The sequence below is a fragment of the Mustela nivalis genome, assembly GCF_964662115.1.
Source record: "Mustela nivalis genome assembly, chromosome: 4".
In the NCBI taxonomy this organism is placed as follows: Eukaryota; Metazoa; Chordata; class Mammalia; order Carnivora; family Mustelidae; genus Mustela; species Mustela nivalis.
The window spans coordinates 63,881,307-63,896,399 of NC_139023.1; the positions used below are offsets into that span (position 1 = coordinate 63,881,307).

The following is a 15,093-nucleotide window of genomic DNA, read 5'->3' on the forward strand; positions in this document are numbered from 1 at the left end:
AGATTAAGAATAAATTTGTATTTTACCCCTTACAGGCATTTTCGCCCTGCCTTTCTCTCCTAAGCTGCTGCTAGAGAATGCGTCCCCATGTCACTTCTGCTTCTGTTTGACGGTTGGAGAGCATTTGAAGGAGGTCTCAAGGAGGCTGTGGTGACGCAGTAGAGCCCTGGGGCTTGTTTTGAGCTCGGTGACTTAGTGGTGAGAGGCAAACAGTTTCGTGCAGGCCAGGCTTAGTTAATGTTACGTTAGGTGTCTATCATCCTGATTAGATGCCAGGCCCTGGGGACACGAAGGCCCAGGAGGCCGAGCCTTCCCCACACCCCATGCAGCAGGAAGTGATCCCTGAACTAGGATTCTCCAGGCCTCCGCCCAAGATGATGTACGGGTGCCCAGAGCCCCAAGGACGGACATGGTGGGGACGGGCTTGTCTGTCAGAGAGGCCCCAGGAGTGGTTGAGCTGAGCTGCTGGTGACTGGAGGAACGCAAAGTCGCATGTACAGAGGAAGCATACTCACGCACTGGCCCCGTGGAGAGTGTTGCCCACACCCCCGCGGTCACTGTCCCTGTCAGGACCTCACTCTGCTAGGGCGACCACTGTTCTGACTTCTGTCACCGTAGATCAGTGTGTTTTTTTTTTAGCTTTAGATAGCTGGAGTCCTATAGCATGGCCTTTTGTATCTGGCTTGCTTTGCTCCCCTTCTAGGACATTCACCTGGTGGCTGCTGGACGGCAGTATTCGTTTGCTTTCATCATGTGTGATTCGGGTGTACACATACACCAGCGCGTGTTCTCTATGGGGACACATGACTTGTTTTTGGTTTTGATAACTCGGGAGAACGCTCATCACAGCCCTCTCGCACACGTGTTGTAGTGCATGGGTCCCGGGGGTGGGGGGGCTCCCATCATCAGTCTGCGTCAGTCACAGCCACTGGGTGGTTTCCAGTGTACTGGGCGAGCAGCGTGGTTGTACAAACTTCTAGCGGCCGGTGGGCATTCTGGGTACAGGGTCCTCTCCAAAATCTGCTAGCTTTTTGTTTTTGCCATTCCAGTGATAGATGGAGTAAAGGGTATTGGGTTTTCATTTGCATTTCCCTATTGGCTAATGATTTGGTGCATTTTTTCAAATTGTACTGACCATGTGGAATCTGGTGGAGTGTCTGTGGTTGTCTCACTGACTTGTGGACACCCTTCATGTACTCAGGAGGAGAGGCCTTTGTGAGATGGACATACTGCAAATATATACGACACTGTGACTTGTCTTTTCACTCTCAGTGTTTTTTGTTTTCCAAACAGAAGTTCTTAACTGTAATGAATTTTAATTTTTTAGAATCTTTTTTTGTGGTTAGTGCCTTTTGTATCCTGTTTAAGAAATTCTTTGTTCTCTTCCAGAAGCTTTGTTTTGCCAACTATATCACTGACCCATTGGAATTAATTTTCTGTATGGTGTGAGGTGGTGGTTCATGTTTATTTACTGTGAAGACCATTCTGCTCACTGAACCTTTGAAATAAATCAGGTGACCATATATGTTCATTTTTCACCAATAATAGCTTATATAATAGGTCTTGATATCTCATAGAGTAAGCCCTTCTATTTCTTTGTTCTTCTTTAGGATTATTTTGACTATTCTAGGTATTTTTCATATCCATATAAATTTTATTTTATTTTTTAAAATTTATTTTATTTTATTTTAAAAATTTATTCTATTCTATTCTATTTTAAGATTTTATTTATTTGACAGAGAGAGAAGTGAGAGAGGGAACACAACCAGGAGGAGTGGGAGAGGGAGAAGGAGAAGCGGGCTCCCCACTGAGCAGGAAGCCCGATGTGGGGCCGATCCCAGGACCCTGGGATCACAACCTGAGCTGAAGGCAGATACCTAATGACTGAACCACCCAGGTGCCCCTCCATCTAAATTTTAAAATCAGCTTGGCAATTACCACAAAAACATCTGTGGTTTTCTTTGCAATTACATTGAATCCTTTGATCATTTTTTACTATATGAAGACTTCTGATCTCTGAATGTGGTATTTCTTCCATTTATTTAGGCTTTCTATAATTTCTCCACAATATTTTTTAGTTTTTAATGTAAGGTCTTGTGTGTCTTTCATTATAACTTATTCTAAGATAATTGTTAATTTCTGATGGTTTTATGGATGCCATTCTATAAATGTTTGCTAGAGATGCAATTACATTGTGTAGAGAACTTGAATCCTGTCATCTTGCTAAATTCAGTTATTCTAATAGTTTACCTTTGCATTCTTTGGATTTTCTTTATAGAAGATATTTTGTCTGTGGATGAGCTTTACTTCCTCCATTTCTTATACCTTTCATTTCGTTTTCTTGCCTTTTTGCTCCCAGGAACTCCCAGACAGCTCTGCTCTGAAGTGGTGTGGGCAGAAACCCTTGTCTGGCTCCTGGTCTCTGGGAGAGATTTACCATTTCCCCATTGACTGTGGTGTTTGCCATAGGATACCTCTTATGAGACACCTTACTTTTTGTGAGAAACCTGTTATCAGATTAAGGAAGTTCCCTTTGATTCCTGGTTCTATGATTTAAAAAAAAAAATCATGACTGTGTTGCATTTTATCAAATGCTTTTTTTCCTGCATCTATTGACTTGCATGTGTTTTCTCCTTTATTTTGCATAGTAAATAACAGTGTATTTTTCTAATGTTAAGTAACTAACTTTGTATTCTTAGGGGAAAAAAATCCCAAATTGTTTGTGTTACATCATCCTTTTATATCTATTGTTGGGTTGGTTTGGTAATACTTTATGAATTTCTGTCCATATTTATAAGCATGTGACCTGTAATTTCCCTTAGGTTTTGGATATCAGGATTATGCTGGCTTTCTAAAATGGGTTGAGTGTTCTGCTTTCTGTTTCTCAAAGTTTCTATAAGATTTTTCTCTTGTGGTTGAATGATCCTACTGATAGGTTATAACTTACAGAACCAAACACCAAAAGACTCAATTTTATTGTATATGAGTTTTATTTACTTGTGTATTTTTTACACTTTTTTTTTTTTAAGATTTTATTTATTTGACAGAGAGAGAGAGCGAGCTCACAAGTAGGCAGAGAGGCAGGCGGCGGGGGTGGGGGAGCAGGCTCCCTGCTGAGCAGAGAGCCCAATGCAGGACTGGATCCTGGGACTCTGAGATCATGACTTGAGCCCAAGGCAGATCCTTAACCCACTGAGCCACCCAGGCGCCCCTCTTTTTTAGTCTTTAAAGGTAGGCTCCATGCCCATCATGGAGCCCAACGCAGGGCTTGAAATCATGACCCTGAGGTCAAGAGTCATGTGTTTAACCTTCTGAGCCACTCAGGCACCGCTGTTGTATATGAACTTAAAAAATAATAAAAAGGCTTCACAGGAGGGGCGCCTGGGTGGCTCAGTGGGTTAAGCCTCTTCCTTCCGCCCAGGTCATGATCTCTGGGTTCTGGGCTCAAGTCCTGCATCAGGCTGTCTGCTCAGCAAGGAGTGTGCTTCTCTCTCTCCTCCCTGCTTCACCGCCCTCTCTCTTGCTATCTCTGTCACTGTCTCTGCCTCTCAAATAAAGGACTATTCTGACTAAATGCATGCACTTACAAATTCCTGCTGTGCTGCTGGAGACCACCTGATCAGGTGCAGCAGCAGGTCCCGGTGGGGGAGTGGGGCGGGGATAGAGCAGGCAAGCCCTCTGGCCCCTCTCCCTGTCACTCTCCTCACACCGTGCTCTCCTGCACTAGCCACCTGCAGCTTCATGTGCCTGCGTCCCTCCAAATAGTTCCTCAACCTGCCATATGTGGGTTTCTCCACTGTATGTCAGGAAAAAAAAAAAAAAAGATCCAAAAATATCTGTATTTTAAAAACCCTCAAAGAATACTCAGGTCCAAATGGCCTCACTAGTGAATTCTTCCAAATCTTTAAGGAAGTACACAAACTCAGAGAACAAGCCTCTTATTCCTCCCCTCAGCCTCCCAAGGAAATACAGTAGATCATTCAATAAAAATATTTATAGGCATTATTTACCAAGAAAAATGTATTCAACTGGGACTTTTTGCTGCCCCCACAAGGGCCATTTAACATTGTAGGCATATGTGTGTCTATCTGTATTTTAAAAATTCCCCTGTGAAATCTTTTTTTAAAAAATATTTTTAGTCGGAGCAGTCCTTCTCAAACCTGAGTGAGCATCACAGCCATCCAGAGGGCTCATTCAGAGCCTGCTGGCCTTATCCCCAAGTTTGATTCAGTCAGTCTGGGCAGGGCTCAAGAATCTGCGTTTCTTGCCCCTTCCCAGGTGATGCGGCCTCCAGTCCAGGTTCCCCACTTTGGGATCCATGCTGCCAGAGGACATGGGTTAGTTGGCACCTGTCTGTCATAGGCTGTGCTGGGGTCGGTGTGTTGTTTGCCATCGCAGAGCCCATTCCTGTGCCGTGCTGTCTCGCACATTTGATTGTTTTCTTTTTTCTTTTGGATAGCAAAAGTAATACATGCTCATTTGTTGCTGCTATTGTTTGTCTTTTCTTTTTTAAGCAGTACAGAAATTTGTAAAAGGAGAATTTCTCTCTTTGGCCCTCACCGTCTCCTCCTGCCAGAGCTGGCCACTGCTGGCTCTCTGCAGTCAGATGTTTCCTGTGCTGTTGTAAACACACACACACACACACTACTACACCCCCACCCCCCAGGCTGGGGTGCATGAAGAATTGTTTTACCATGGACTAATTGTTGACACATGACTGAGGGATGCCCTCGTGACACCCCAGAGGCACCCGACCTAGAGCAACTTCTTGTGGGTTTACATTAGGTCATTTTTCCTGACCTTGAGTTGTTCGTTAGATCTTGTCCTTTTTTTTATACCTCGCAGTACTTGAAGTCATAAAGGTGGGAGCATCCTCTAGTGAGGGTTCTTATGCAGGTTTGTGCCAGGGGTTTATGTGAGAGCGTTTGGGACCCACCTGCATACCTGATTGCTTTTTCACAAAGGGTGCTGTCTGGCACTTGGGACACCTTGTGCCCAGTGGGATTCTGCTTTTGTCCTCAGTCAGAAGAAGCGGCTGTCCGTGTCGTGGCTGTTTAGCCTACCATGGCTGGCAGGCTGTGGCTCTGGGTCACTGCAGAGATGTGAGGGAAGAGCTGTGTCGGGAACCCGGTCACACGGGCTTTGCTTCCCAGACCGCCTACCCTCCTCCCTCCCTGTGACTAGTTAGGAGTCAGAACCCTGCCCGCCCCACCCCTGCCTTTCCAGCTGGGCCACCCCGTCCCTGTGCCTTAATCTTCCAGACTGGAGCAGGGCCCCGAATGGTGCCTCCCCAGGACGGTGGCCCCAGCCCCAGGAATGTGGCCTGGGAGAGTCCACGCTTCTGGGGCTGGCCTTTCAGAGCTGCGTGGCCACTGTCGACACCATGGCGGTCTCCCCGGCGTTCCTGTTAATGGACAGGTTTGTGGTTGCCGTCTTGCCTTTCTTGATTTTGTAAATGGAGGCGTCACCGGAGCTTGGTTTTTGCCTGTGTGTAGGTTTTCGCAGGATTTAGCCACATCCCCCTGCCTACCTACTCCCCCACTCCCCCCGGGACAGAGCTATGCCTTTGGTGTTCCTCAGTTTAAGCTGGTGTGGTCCTGTTTATCCAGGAGGGTTCCTGTGGGCCAGGAGCTCCCAGGCCTGCCTCTTTATGCAGGTGGTTTCCAGTGCTCACTACACGCCTTCGTATTGACCGTCACCTCTGGTTTTAGGGATCGGCTTTTTAGCATCAGATGCTACTGGGGTAACGTTTTCTGAAGGAGGAGAGACACCAAGTGTTTCTGGATCTTGGGTACTTTTAATTGTGTGTGGAACTAGGAAGTTTGAGCCCCCTCTTTGGTCACAGTAATAACAACCCCTCAGTGTGTGTCTGACTCACCTCCTATTTCCTGTGGGGGGGGGTTGTCACGCAGAGGCTGCCTTTGTAGATTGCGGTTTTGTGTTTTGTGTTTCCGTGACAGTGGAGTGGGCTGGTCTTCTCCCCCAGGACTCTCAGAGTGGAGTCAGAGGCCCTGTGTGAGTGTCTGTAGCAGTGGAGCGTGCCAGTTTTTGAGGGCTGGAGATCTGGAAGAAACACCTAAGAAATGGGCTTTAGAGGAATCGTTGAAGATTTTTGCCTTCTCTGCTCCCCAAAGGAGTGCCAGGATTTCTGTGTCCCTTCAGGAGCAAGTTCCTTGACCTCACCGAGACTCTTTTTTCCCATCTGTACCACGTCAATTCTAATATCTCTCCGGTGGGGTTCAAGCCCCTGCGGTGCTTCTGGGTGACGATGACATGCCTGTCTGCTGTCCTGGGAACGGAGTGCTACACGTGTCAGCTATTTGTGATGACTGTGGAATGAGCTTTGGAATGTCTCTTTTGTCAGCAGGACAAAGGAGGGAAAGAGCCAGGAGCCCCAGGAACTATTACTGAATTAGAAGCAAGAGTTCAAATGTATAGTCTCGAAGAAGGACTTTGGAGGTTTATTTTCCAAGATTCTGAGAGAAGTTTTGAGAAACCCGATGAGTGTTTGTTGCTTGTGGAACCGGCTCCACCGGGTCAGGGTGGACTGTGACTTTGTGCTCCAGCTGCTTTGGCCTTCTGGGCTGGTGCTGCCAGCTGCCAGGGAGCAGCCTTGGAGCTTCGGGTCCAAGGCTTGGCCCTGCGTTGCTCAGCTGTGTGTCTCTGGGCGGGACTCCCCCGCCTCCAAATCCTGGCTTCCTCTGTTTTAAATGGAGAGGAATAGTTCTTGTGTGATCATTCTGATAATTCCTCCAAAAGCACACATTCAGTACATGTGTTCCCCTGTGTGCCGGCAACAGTTCCGGACCCTAGAGGCACTGTGGTGAATAGAGACAGAATTCTTTCATCATGGGCTTTACCTTCTGGTGATGAATGCACAGAAAGTAACAAGTTGATCATACTCAGCAGGAAATACACTGAAGGGCTTGCTATCTGTAGGGCGCTGGCTCTAAGTGATGCCCTTGGCACACACATTAGGGGTTTTGAAATACTCGGGTGTGGGGACCCAGAGCCAGCCCCTCATCTCCATTGACAGCTCCCAGAGTCACTCTGTTTTGACCTCAGTCACGTCTGGAAGTGAAGTTCATGGGGGCAGAGCTGACAGTAACAGCCTCATCCCATAGCATCTAGGAAGAAAGGGAATTGGTCCTTGGATTCTACTCTCTCTTGTCGGAAAACGGAGAGATGGAGCTTTGGGTAGAAGTCCTTGCTGGAGTCCCGTCATGTGGAAGCACGTGGTTTTGAGTTTAAAAGTCAAAACATGACAATTTTGGATTTGTGATGTTAATGATGCTTAGCCTTCAGGACTCCTCACCTGTGCCTAATTTTGTGTTCATAGTTAAACATAATTTTCTTTCTCAGGATTCCCCGGGGTGCCTGGGTGGCTCAGTCAGTGAAACATCTGCCTTTGACTCCGGTCATGATCTCGGGGTCCTAGGATCGAGCCCCACATCAGGATTCCTGCTCAGTGGGGAGTCAGCTTCTCCCTCTGCCACTCCCCCTCTTGTGTTCTCTTACTTGCATTCTTGGTCTCAAATAAATAAATGAAATCTTAAAAAAAAAAAAAAAAGGATTCCCCAAAGTAAATGAGCTTCAAAGCCCACTAAAACCTGGATCTGGCCCTGCAGACTGGTACACTGGCTGGTCCTCTGAAGCAAGGACAGTGGAAGGACCAACTGCAGCATGGCCCGCTAGGGATTTGCGGCTTCCCTCCGGCCGGTGGTCTTGCAAGAGCACGTGCCCTGGGGGCCAGATCCTGTAGCCCTTCAGGAAAAGACAAAAACCTAGGTTGTTCTGTGATTTCTTTCTTTCTTTCTTTTTTTTTTTTTTTTTAATTTATTTGACAGACAGAGATCACAAGTAGGCAGAGAATCAGGCAGAGAGAGAGGACAGAAAGCAGGCTTCCTGCTGAGCAGAGAGCCCAAAGTGGGGCTCGATCCCAGGACCCTGGGATCATGACCTGAGCCGAAAGCAGAGGCTTTAACCCACTGAGCCACCCAGGTGCCCCCTGTGATTTCTTGATCAACACAAAATGTTGACAGATGTTTCAAACTGGAAAACACCGTGTAGGCAGCAAACACAGACCACGGCGTTACCTCTCCCCTGGGAACCCCCGCACACCCACCTGGCTTCATCCTCACCGTGGCCCCAGGAAGGTTTGTCCTCTCTGCTTACAGATGAAGAACAGCAGGTCCAGGGCTGCCACTGCTTCTGTGGGGGTGTGGGTGGGAAGCCCTGAAACCCCATTGTGTTCAGATTTGGGGGCCACTCACTAGGAAGGCCGCTGTTCTGCCTCTGCCTGAAGCTGCTGTAGCAAGGGGGTGCCAGCATTGTGAGGGGTTAGCAAGGAGCCTGGGCCACTTGGCGGAGCTTTGGAATGTCTCTTTTGGCCATCGTTGCCTTATTGCCTGTGCTGGCTCTCAGGAAGCTTGGGAGGGGGACGGGAACGCGTGTGCGCTGCCCCATTAACCACAATGCAGGCTGGCTGCTCTTCTGGCTGGTGGTGGCCCGTTCATCTCCTCGGTCTGGGAGGAGGGGACACTGCTGGTAGGCCTGCAAGGGCCTGGTTTTGATTCCCTGGTGGGTGATCTTGGGAACTTGCCTAACCTGTAGGCCATTTTCCATGGCACACTGTCCCCAGTCTCTCTCAGCCCCCGCTCCCAGCTCGGTGGCCTGAAGCGCCGTGGGGGGCGGCCCGTGCTCCAGCTGCGCTGTCATGTAGGCCCTGCGGGCTGAGCACCCGGATGCCTTCATGGGTGCACTCTCCGTAGCTCTCCACTTTTCTCTCCCAGAAGGTTTTCGTTTTTATACCAGTAGAGCTGAACATTTTCATTTTCTCTTCAGTTTTTTGCTCGTATAAGTCACTTCCCACCCGACGCAGGCGCCCTGTCAATACCGTTTCCTTCTTCTCCCAGGGGCGGTCTGTGCTCTATACTTTTACACAGCTTGCTTTTCTCCTTCAGCAACAGGTAGCTCGCAGTCTTTTGAAAGAGTGCCCCCCCCCACCGTCTTGGTGCTGCGAATGGGAGTGTCATGAACCCTTGGGCTGTTTTTAGTATTTTTGTGACATATTTAAACCCTGCTTTGTTCCAGCTGACATCTTTGGGCAGGGTGACTCGGTTGACGAGCACATTTCTCATATTCAGCAGCGTCTGTGGCTGGTGGCCCAGTCCTGGGCAGCATAGGCCTGACTCCTTTTTCAGGGAATGAGGGCTGTTGAGGTCGCTGGGTTGTGTGTTTCCTCACTCCCTCAGCCCCACTCGGCCCCTTGTCAGGCTTCTGTGTGTGTCCTGCCTACGGGGCTGCACTGGACAAGCGGGGGCTCACAGCTGGAGGAGGTGGGGGAAGGGAGCTGCGGTCAGGGTCCGAGCAAACCTGTGCTCAAGGGTTCTTAGTGAGAACCGGGTCCTGCTGGGCCATATTGTCCCGATGAAATGTGTCCATGCCTGATCTTGCTGCTAATTGTGATATGGCACTTTTCTTGAGAGCTGGTGGACAGAAATTAACATGCCATTATTTTTAGCATGACTTTGTCACTGGTGGCCCATATCTCTTCCTCTGAGTTGTTGCCTTTTGAAATGAAAAAAATTATATTGTAAGCCAGGGGTAAGGACCCCAGTGAAACCCTGCCTCCTTTTTCCTGCTTAAGGGTCTTTTGCCCCCACAGGATGGGAGGGTTAGTCTCTGTCCTTGTAGGTGGGCGTGGCTTAGTCCTCAACCACCCATGTGTTTCCCAAGGGCTCTCAGCATTGCTGTAAAGTGCATCCGGATAGGCCTCATCGACAGATCCCTGCCCTGCAGGGTCACCTCCCTTCAGCCCACCATTCCCTTAAACCTGGCCTGTGCCCCCCAGTCCCTCTGATGCCTCCAGGGTGCAGAGTGCCAGCCCAGCTGCAGGGGATTGAGTGGGGGGTGGCAAGGCTGGCAGTCCTTTAGAAGAGAAGCCCTCCCATGGCAATGGGGATGATGGCGATTATTTCCGTGAACCGAGTGTGTGTGGAAGCAGCAGGCCAGGCCTGCGAGGTCCCTTGCCTCATCTGATCCTCAAAATGTGCCTGTGATCAGGAGCACACTGAGGGTAAGGGGTGAGGCACATGTGGCATTGAAGCCGATGAGGGGATTTGGGGGACAGGGCTGGTAGGATCCGTGTGTGCTCTCAGAAGACCACCCTGGAGGAGACTTCTGGGTGTCGTGGCAGATACAGGGGGCATTCTGCAAGGCCCCAGGGTCTGCCGGGTCATGTTCTGTGCCTGAGGGACACTTGAAGGAAGCCTGGGGCAGGCATATATGGGCTGTGACTGGCTGGCTGCAGACCTGATGTGTAGTCCCCAAAAAGACACAGGAAGAGGGCTGGAGAGGGTAGCCAGACCCTTGTCAGATCAGGTGAGAGCTTTGGAGCTAACCTGAGGAGAGATAGAAGGTTTCTTAGCAAATCAGACTGACTCTGTTGTTCTGTAGAGCTGAGGCCCTCAGAACAATTCCCTGGATGAATGTAGCCTGGTGGGTTGTTGAGCGAGCCTCCTACCTGAGGGTGATCCTAGGGCCAGCTCCTGAGGGATTGTGAGGATGCCTCTGGAAGAGTCCTCAGGTGCTTCCCTGTCATTACTCAGCCCTGCCAGCTACAGGAGGGTGGACCTGAGCGGGCATCACAGAAGGGGCGGTAGTCAGGAGGGAAGCCAGGCCCACTCCCAGGTAGGGTGCGTGCAGGTCAGAGGTGCCGTGTGGGTTGGCTTGCGGGTGCGGCTGGGTGGGGCTGCAGTCCCATTACGCACCTCACAGCCCTGCACCTGCGTCCCCTGCAGACATGTACGGTGTCTGCTCTGTTTGCTGGCCAACAGGTGTGGCACACCTGCTGCGTGCTGGCTGGGATTGTGGGGGTGCAGAGGCGACTCTGCCCTGCCCTCCTGGTAGCCCCACCCCAAAGAGGAGCTGTGTGGAGAGGAGCCAGGGGCCCTCCAGCAAGTACAGTGTAACTGGCTGCGTGCTGTGGGAGCTGAGGCCCTGCTAGGGCTGGTGGTGGCCTGTGAGTGAAGGCTTTGCAGAATCTGGGCAGACATGAGGGCTTCCTGGAGCTGCTCGTGGCATGGGTGCATTTGGAATGATGTTGATGAAACAGGAAGCTTTTCATGATGAATAAAGCGGTTCCTATGTTCTGCCCCTGGTCAAGTGTCACAGATGGTGGCAATGGCAGCAGAGGGGTGCTAACTTGCTGAGGACCCATAGCTGTGGCTCTAGCCTCTCCTGGACTGGGGAGAACGGCACCAGCATGTGACTCTCATCCAGGATGACTCCAAGGATGCCTCCGGGCCAGCCAGACAGCACAGGGTTTAAAGGGCTCAGTCAGGGCTCCTGGGCTCTCCCCGCCCCATCTGCACACCTGGCCCCCGAGAATGGGGCTTGGGCACATCATGGCCAGAGGCAGGGGCTTGGCTCCAGCTGGCCTTCTGGGCTTAGTGGCCAACTCTGTGCCAGTCTTCCAGGGACCCACCGATCTGAAAGGGAAGCCAGAGGCTGGAACCTCTTTCTGGCCGGCTCTCTGTTCCCTGTGCTGAGGACACAAAGAGCTGAAGCTCGGGTGGGATTTCCTGTCCTTTCAGAGCTCCTCGGCCTCTCATCCATGACAAATAACCCAACCAGGGTACCTTTCTTGAGCCTTTCAGAAGTCGTGGCCTGTCATGTATCGTGATTTTTTTTAAAGATTTTATTTATTTATTTGATAGAGATTACAAGTAGGCAGAGAGGCAGGCAGAGAGAGGGGGGAGGCAGGCTCCCCGCTGAGCAGAGAGGTCGATGTGGGGCTCAATTCCAGGACCCTGGGATCATGACCTGAGCCGAATGCGGAGGTTTTAACCCACTGAGCCACCCAGGCGCCCCATAAAGATTTTTAATTTATTTACTGGACAGAGAAAGATCACAAGCAGGCAGAGAGAGAGGGCTCCCCACTGAGCAGGGAACCCAATGTGGGGCCTGATCCCAGGACCCAGAGGTCATGACCTAAGCCTAAGGCAGAGGCTTAACCCACTGAGCCACCCAGGTGTCCCTTGTATGGTGAATTTTGGTAAGTTCTCTCTGTACTATGTTTGTACAACTTACAAGCCTTCGCAGGGGATGAAGAAAACAAGGTTTCTGTTGCTCCTGCTGCTTTTGCTGGCCGTCTGTGTGACTAGCTCCACCGGTCTGGTCCGGCTCCCGGATCCCAGTCACCGGTCACTTCTGTGCGGTTCTCTGTCCCAGTCCTTACTACTCTAGACCCTAGGTGACCCGCATCTGTCTAGAATGGGGTCAGGTTTCATTACCTTCCTCACTGTTTGTCCCTTGTGCCCTGTTCCCTTCTCCAGAGGCAATGCCTCTTTAGCAAAATGTGGACCATTAGTGAGCGGAGAGTTCTGGAAGTTGAGATTTTCGCTCAGTTTGAATCGTGTGTCCTCCACTGTTGGCTGAGTTTTCACAACTCAGAGTTTGTTTCTTACAAAGGTGTATAGAATTGCCTTGGCCTATGAAGTGGTTTCTATTATAAACACAACAGAAAAGCAAGGAAGAGTATGTGAAACCGTTTGTTTCCTTTTGGGAAGTTTTTATCACTTTATTTTTATTGCTTTCAAATTTGTTGAAAAGTTGCAAGAAAAATAAGCAACTTCCAAGTATCCTTTACCCAGATTCACTGTTTGTGTCTCACTTCATGTGTTATGTGTGTTGTTTTGTTTTGTTTTAAGATTTTATGTATTGAGTGAGGGAGCAAGAACAGGGCGAGAGGGAGACACAGGCTCCCCGCTGAGCAGGGAGCCCAGACTGGGGCTTGATCCCAGGACCTGGAGGTCATGACCTGAGCCAAAGGCAAATGCTTAACCGGCAGAGCCACCCAGGTCTCCCCTCACTTCCTGTGTTTTATCTGGTCTGTGACTGTGGTGTAAGCAAGTAAGTATTTCCAGGAAGCATTAGAAGAACCGGTGGGAAGTACAAGTACCTTCCCTAAGAACAAGGGCACTGTCTTACATAAGCGCTGTGCGGTTACAAGATCAGCAAATTTAACATAAATCTCGTGCTCTTTCCTAGTCCACAGAGTGTATTCACATCCCGTTAGTTGTTTCAGGAATCTTCTCCAAGAGTCGGTCTGTCTGTTGCCGCCATCAGCATAGTGGGCTGTTGTCGGGGCCCCAGAGCGGGAGGCATGTGCCAGCTCCTCTGTGCTGGGAACGCGGGCTCTGAGCACCTGCCCAAGCAGGCTTGCCTTTGTACTGACAAGGAATTTGTGGGAGATGCTTTCAGAATCGGTGGAAACCATCATCGTCAGCTGTCAGCTGCCAGGCCGAGCGCCCACTGGTCCTTTCCCATGTCCACGCACCCGCCTGTGCTTCTGAGGCTGCATCCCTCCTCCTCCGCCTCTTTGTGCTTGCTCAGATCCATATGGGCTTTTGGATTCTTGTTTTATTCAGTGGATTATAATCCCTTGCCCTCATTATTTATTTCAATGACTAGATTGTTCCCGATTTAGCCAGGGAGAGTCTGTGTTTCACGTTGGCTTCTGTTTCCTTTAGACGCGTCCCCGTATTTCTCTGAGCACTTTCTTCCTTTCTGGCACAGGAGATGCTGCAGGGTCATTTTACACTTTCCAGTGAGCCCTGGAAACTGTTTTTAATGAATGCACCAGCCTGTACAATCCAAAACGTAGTTTATTTTGTACTACCGGTGGGGACTTACCTATGGTCTTGGGGACTTTTGTTTACATGTGGTTGGGAGGGAAGACCTCGTGACTGCTGGCTGAGTGGCTTTCTTTTCATGGCCCGTGGAGACTCTTTATGAAGAGATAATGCAGATTTACCTTATAGATAACTTCAACTAACCTAGAGGTTAATTATTAAAGCAACTGCTATTTTTTTTTTAAGATTTTATGTCTTTATTTAGAGAGCATGTGAGAGTGGGGGAAGGGGGAGAGGGAGAGAATCTCAAGCACACTTCACACTGAGCACAAAGCCTGACACGGGGCTTGATCTCTCGGCCCTGAGATCATAACCTGAGCTGAAACCAAGAGTCATACACTCAGCCCACTGAGCCCCCACTGCCTCGCAGCTCTTATTTTTTAAGCACTGACTATGTCCCTGTCATTTTAATTCCAACAAAGACCCTTGGTAAACATAAGGAAACTGAGGCTCAGAGAGATGAATATACTGGTCAAATTCACACAGTTAGTAACTGGGCCAGGGTTTCAATTCACTTTAGTCTGATTTTAAAACTCACTTTTTCTGGGGGTGCCTGGGTGGCTCAGTGGGTTGAGCCTCATCCTTCAGCTCAGGTCGTGATCTTAGGGTCCTGGGATCGAGCCCCGCATCGGGCTCTCTGCTTGGCAGGGAGCCTGCTTCCCCCACTCTCTGCCTGACTCTCTGCCTACTTGTGATCTATCTCTCTCAAATATATTAAAAAAAAAAAAAAAACACAACAACTCAGTTTTTCTGGGATATTTTGTTGTGATACAAGGTAGTTCCTTACTCCAAATTATAGAATTTGCACATGTCACAGTTGAAAAACAAAAAGCTTATTTGTGGTTATGGGGCTTTTTCCTGGTTGCATAGTTCTGTGTCTTCTCTGATGACAGGTCTGCAGAATTAAAACTTGTGGTTCTTCATGGTGTTCCCTCAAAGGAAGGTCTACTTGTTTCCATTAGAGAGTGACTTGGCGGTCCTGGTGTTTCTGTGAATACCCAGAAGTTCCCTAACCCTCTTATTTTCTTCCTATAGGAATTTGCTTGCTAGAAAACAGAATGCAAGACTTGACAAACAAAATGACTTGGGATGGAAGTTATTTGGAAAAGTACCACTTCGAGAGAATGCTCAGAAAGATTCAAAGAAAATACAAAAGGTATATGAGACCCAAAAACGCAGAAATATGCTGTGCAGCGCTATTTATGAACCTTGCTAAAGTGACCTTTCTGGAGGCTTTGAAATTGGAAAACTTTGTGTTGATCTGCATGCCCACTTCTAAAATCTGAGTCTGTCATCAGAAAGTTGATGCCTTTAACCTTTTCCATTCCTTGTTGCTTCCCGCATGCGCATAGGGGAGAGCTGGCTTCGCTCTGTGTAATGTCACTCAATCGGTTTT

General features: G+C 49.2%; 1 protein-coding gene across 10 annotated transcripts in view; it reads left to right on the forward strand.

Moving 5' to 3' along the window:
* TBC1D14 (TBC1 domain family member 14) overlaps positions 1-15,093 on the forward strand; it is a 104,642-nt gene that overhangs the window by 33,063 nt on the left and 56,486 nt on the right. For 7 of the 10 annotated variants that reach the window (XM_082727513.1, XM_082727522.1, XM_082727520.1 and 4 more), the window contains exon 3: positions 14,733-14,853. The exons of 2 other annotated variants lie outside the window; for them this stretch is intronic. In XM_082727513.1, coding sequence (XP_082583639.1) covers positions 14,733-14,853 — 121 coding nt within the window. Of the gene's footprint in view, positions 1-5,221; positions 5,419-14,732; positions 14,854-15,093 lie in introns of those variants that run through there. One more of the 10 variants, XM_082727524.1, reaches the window with a different exon arrangement.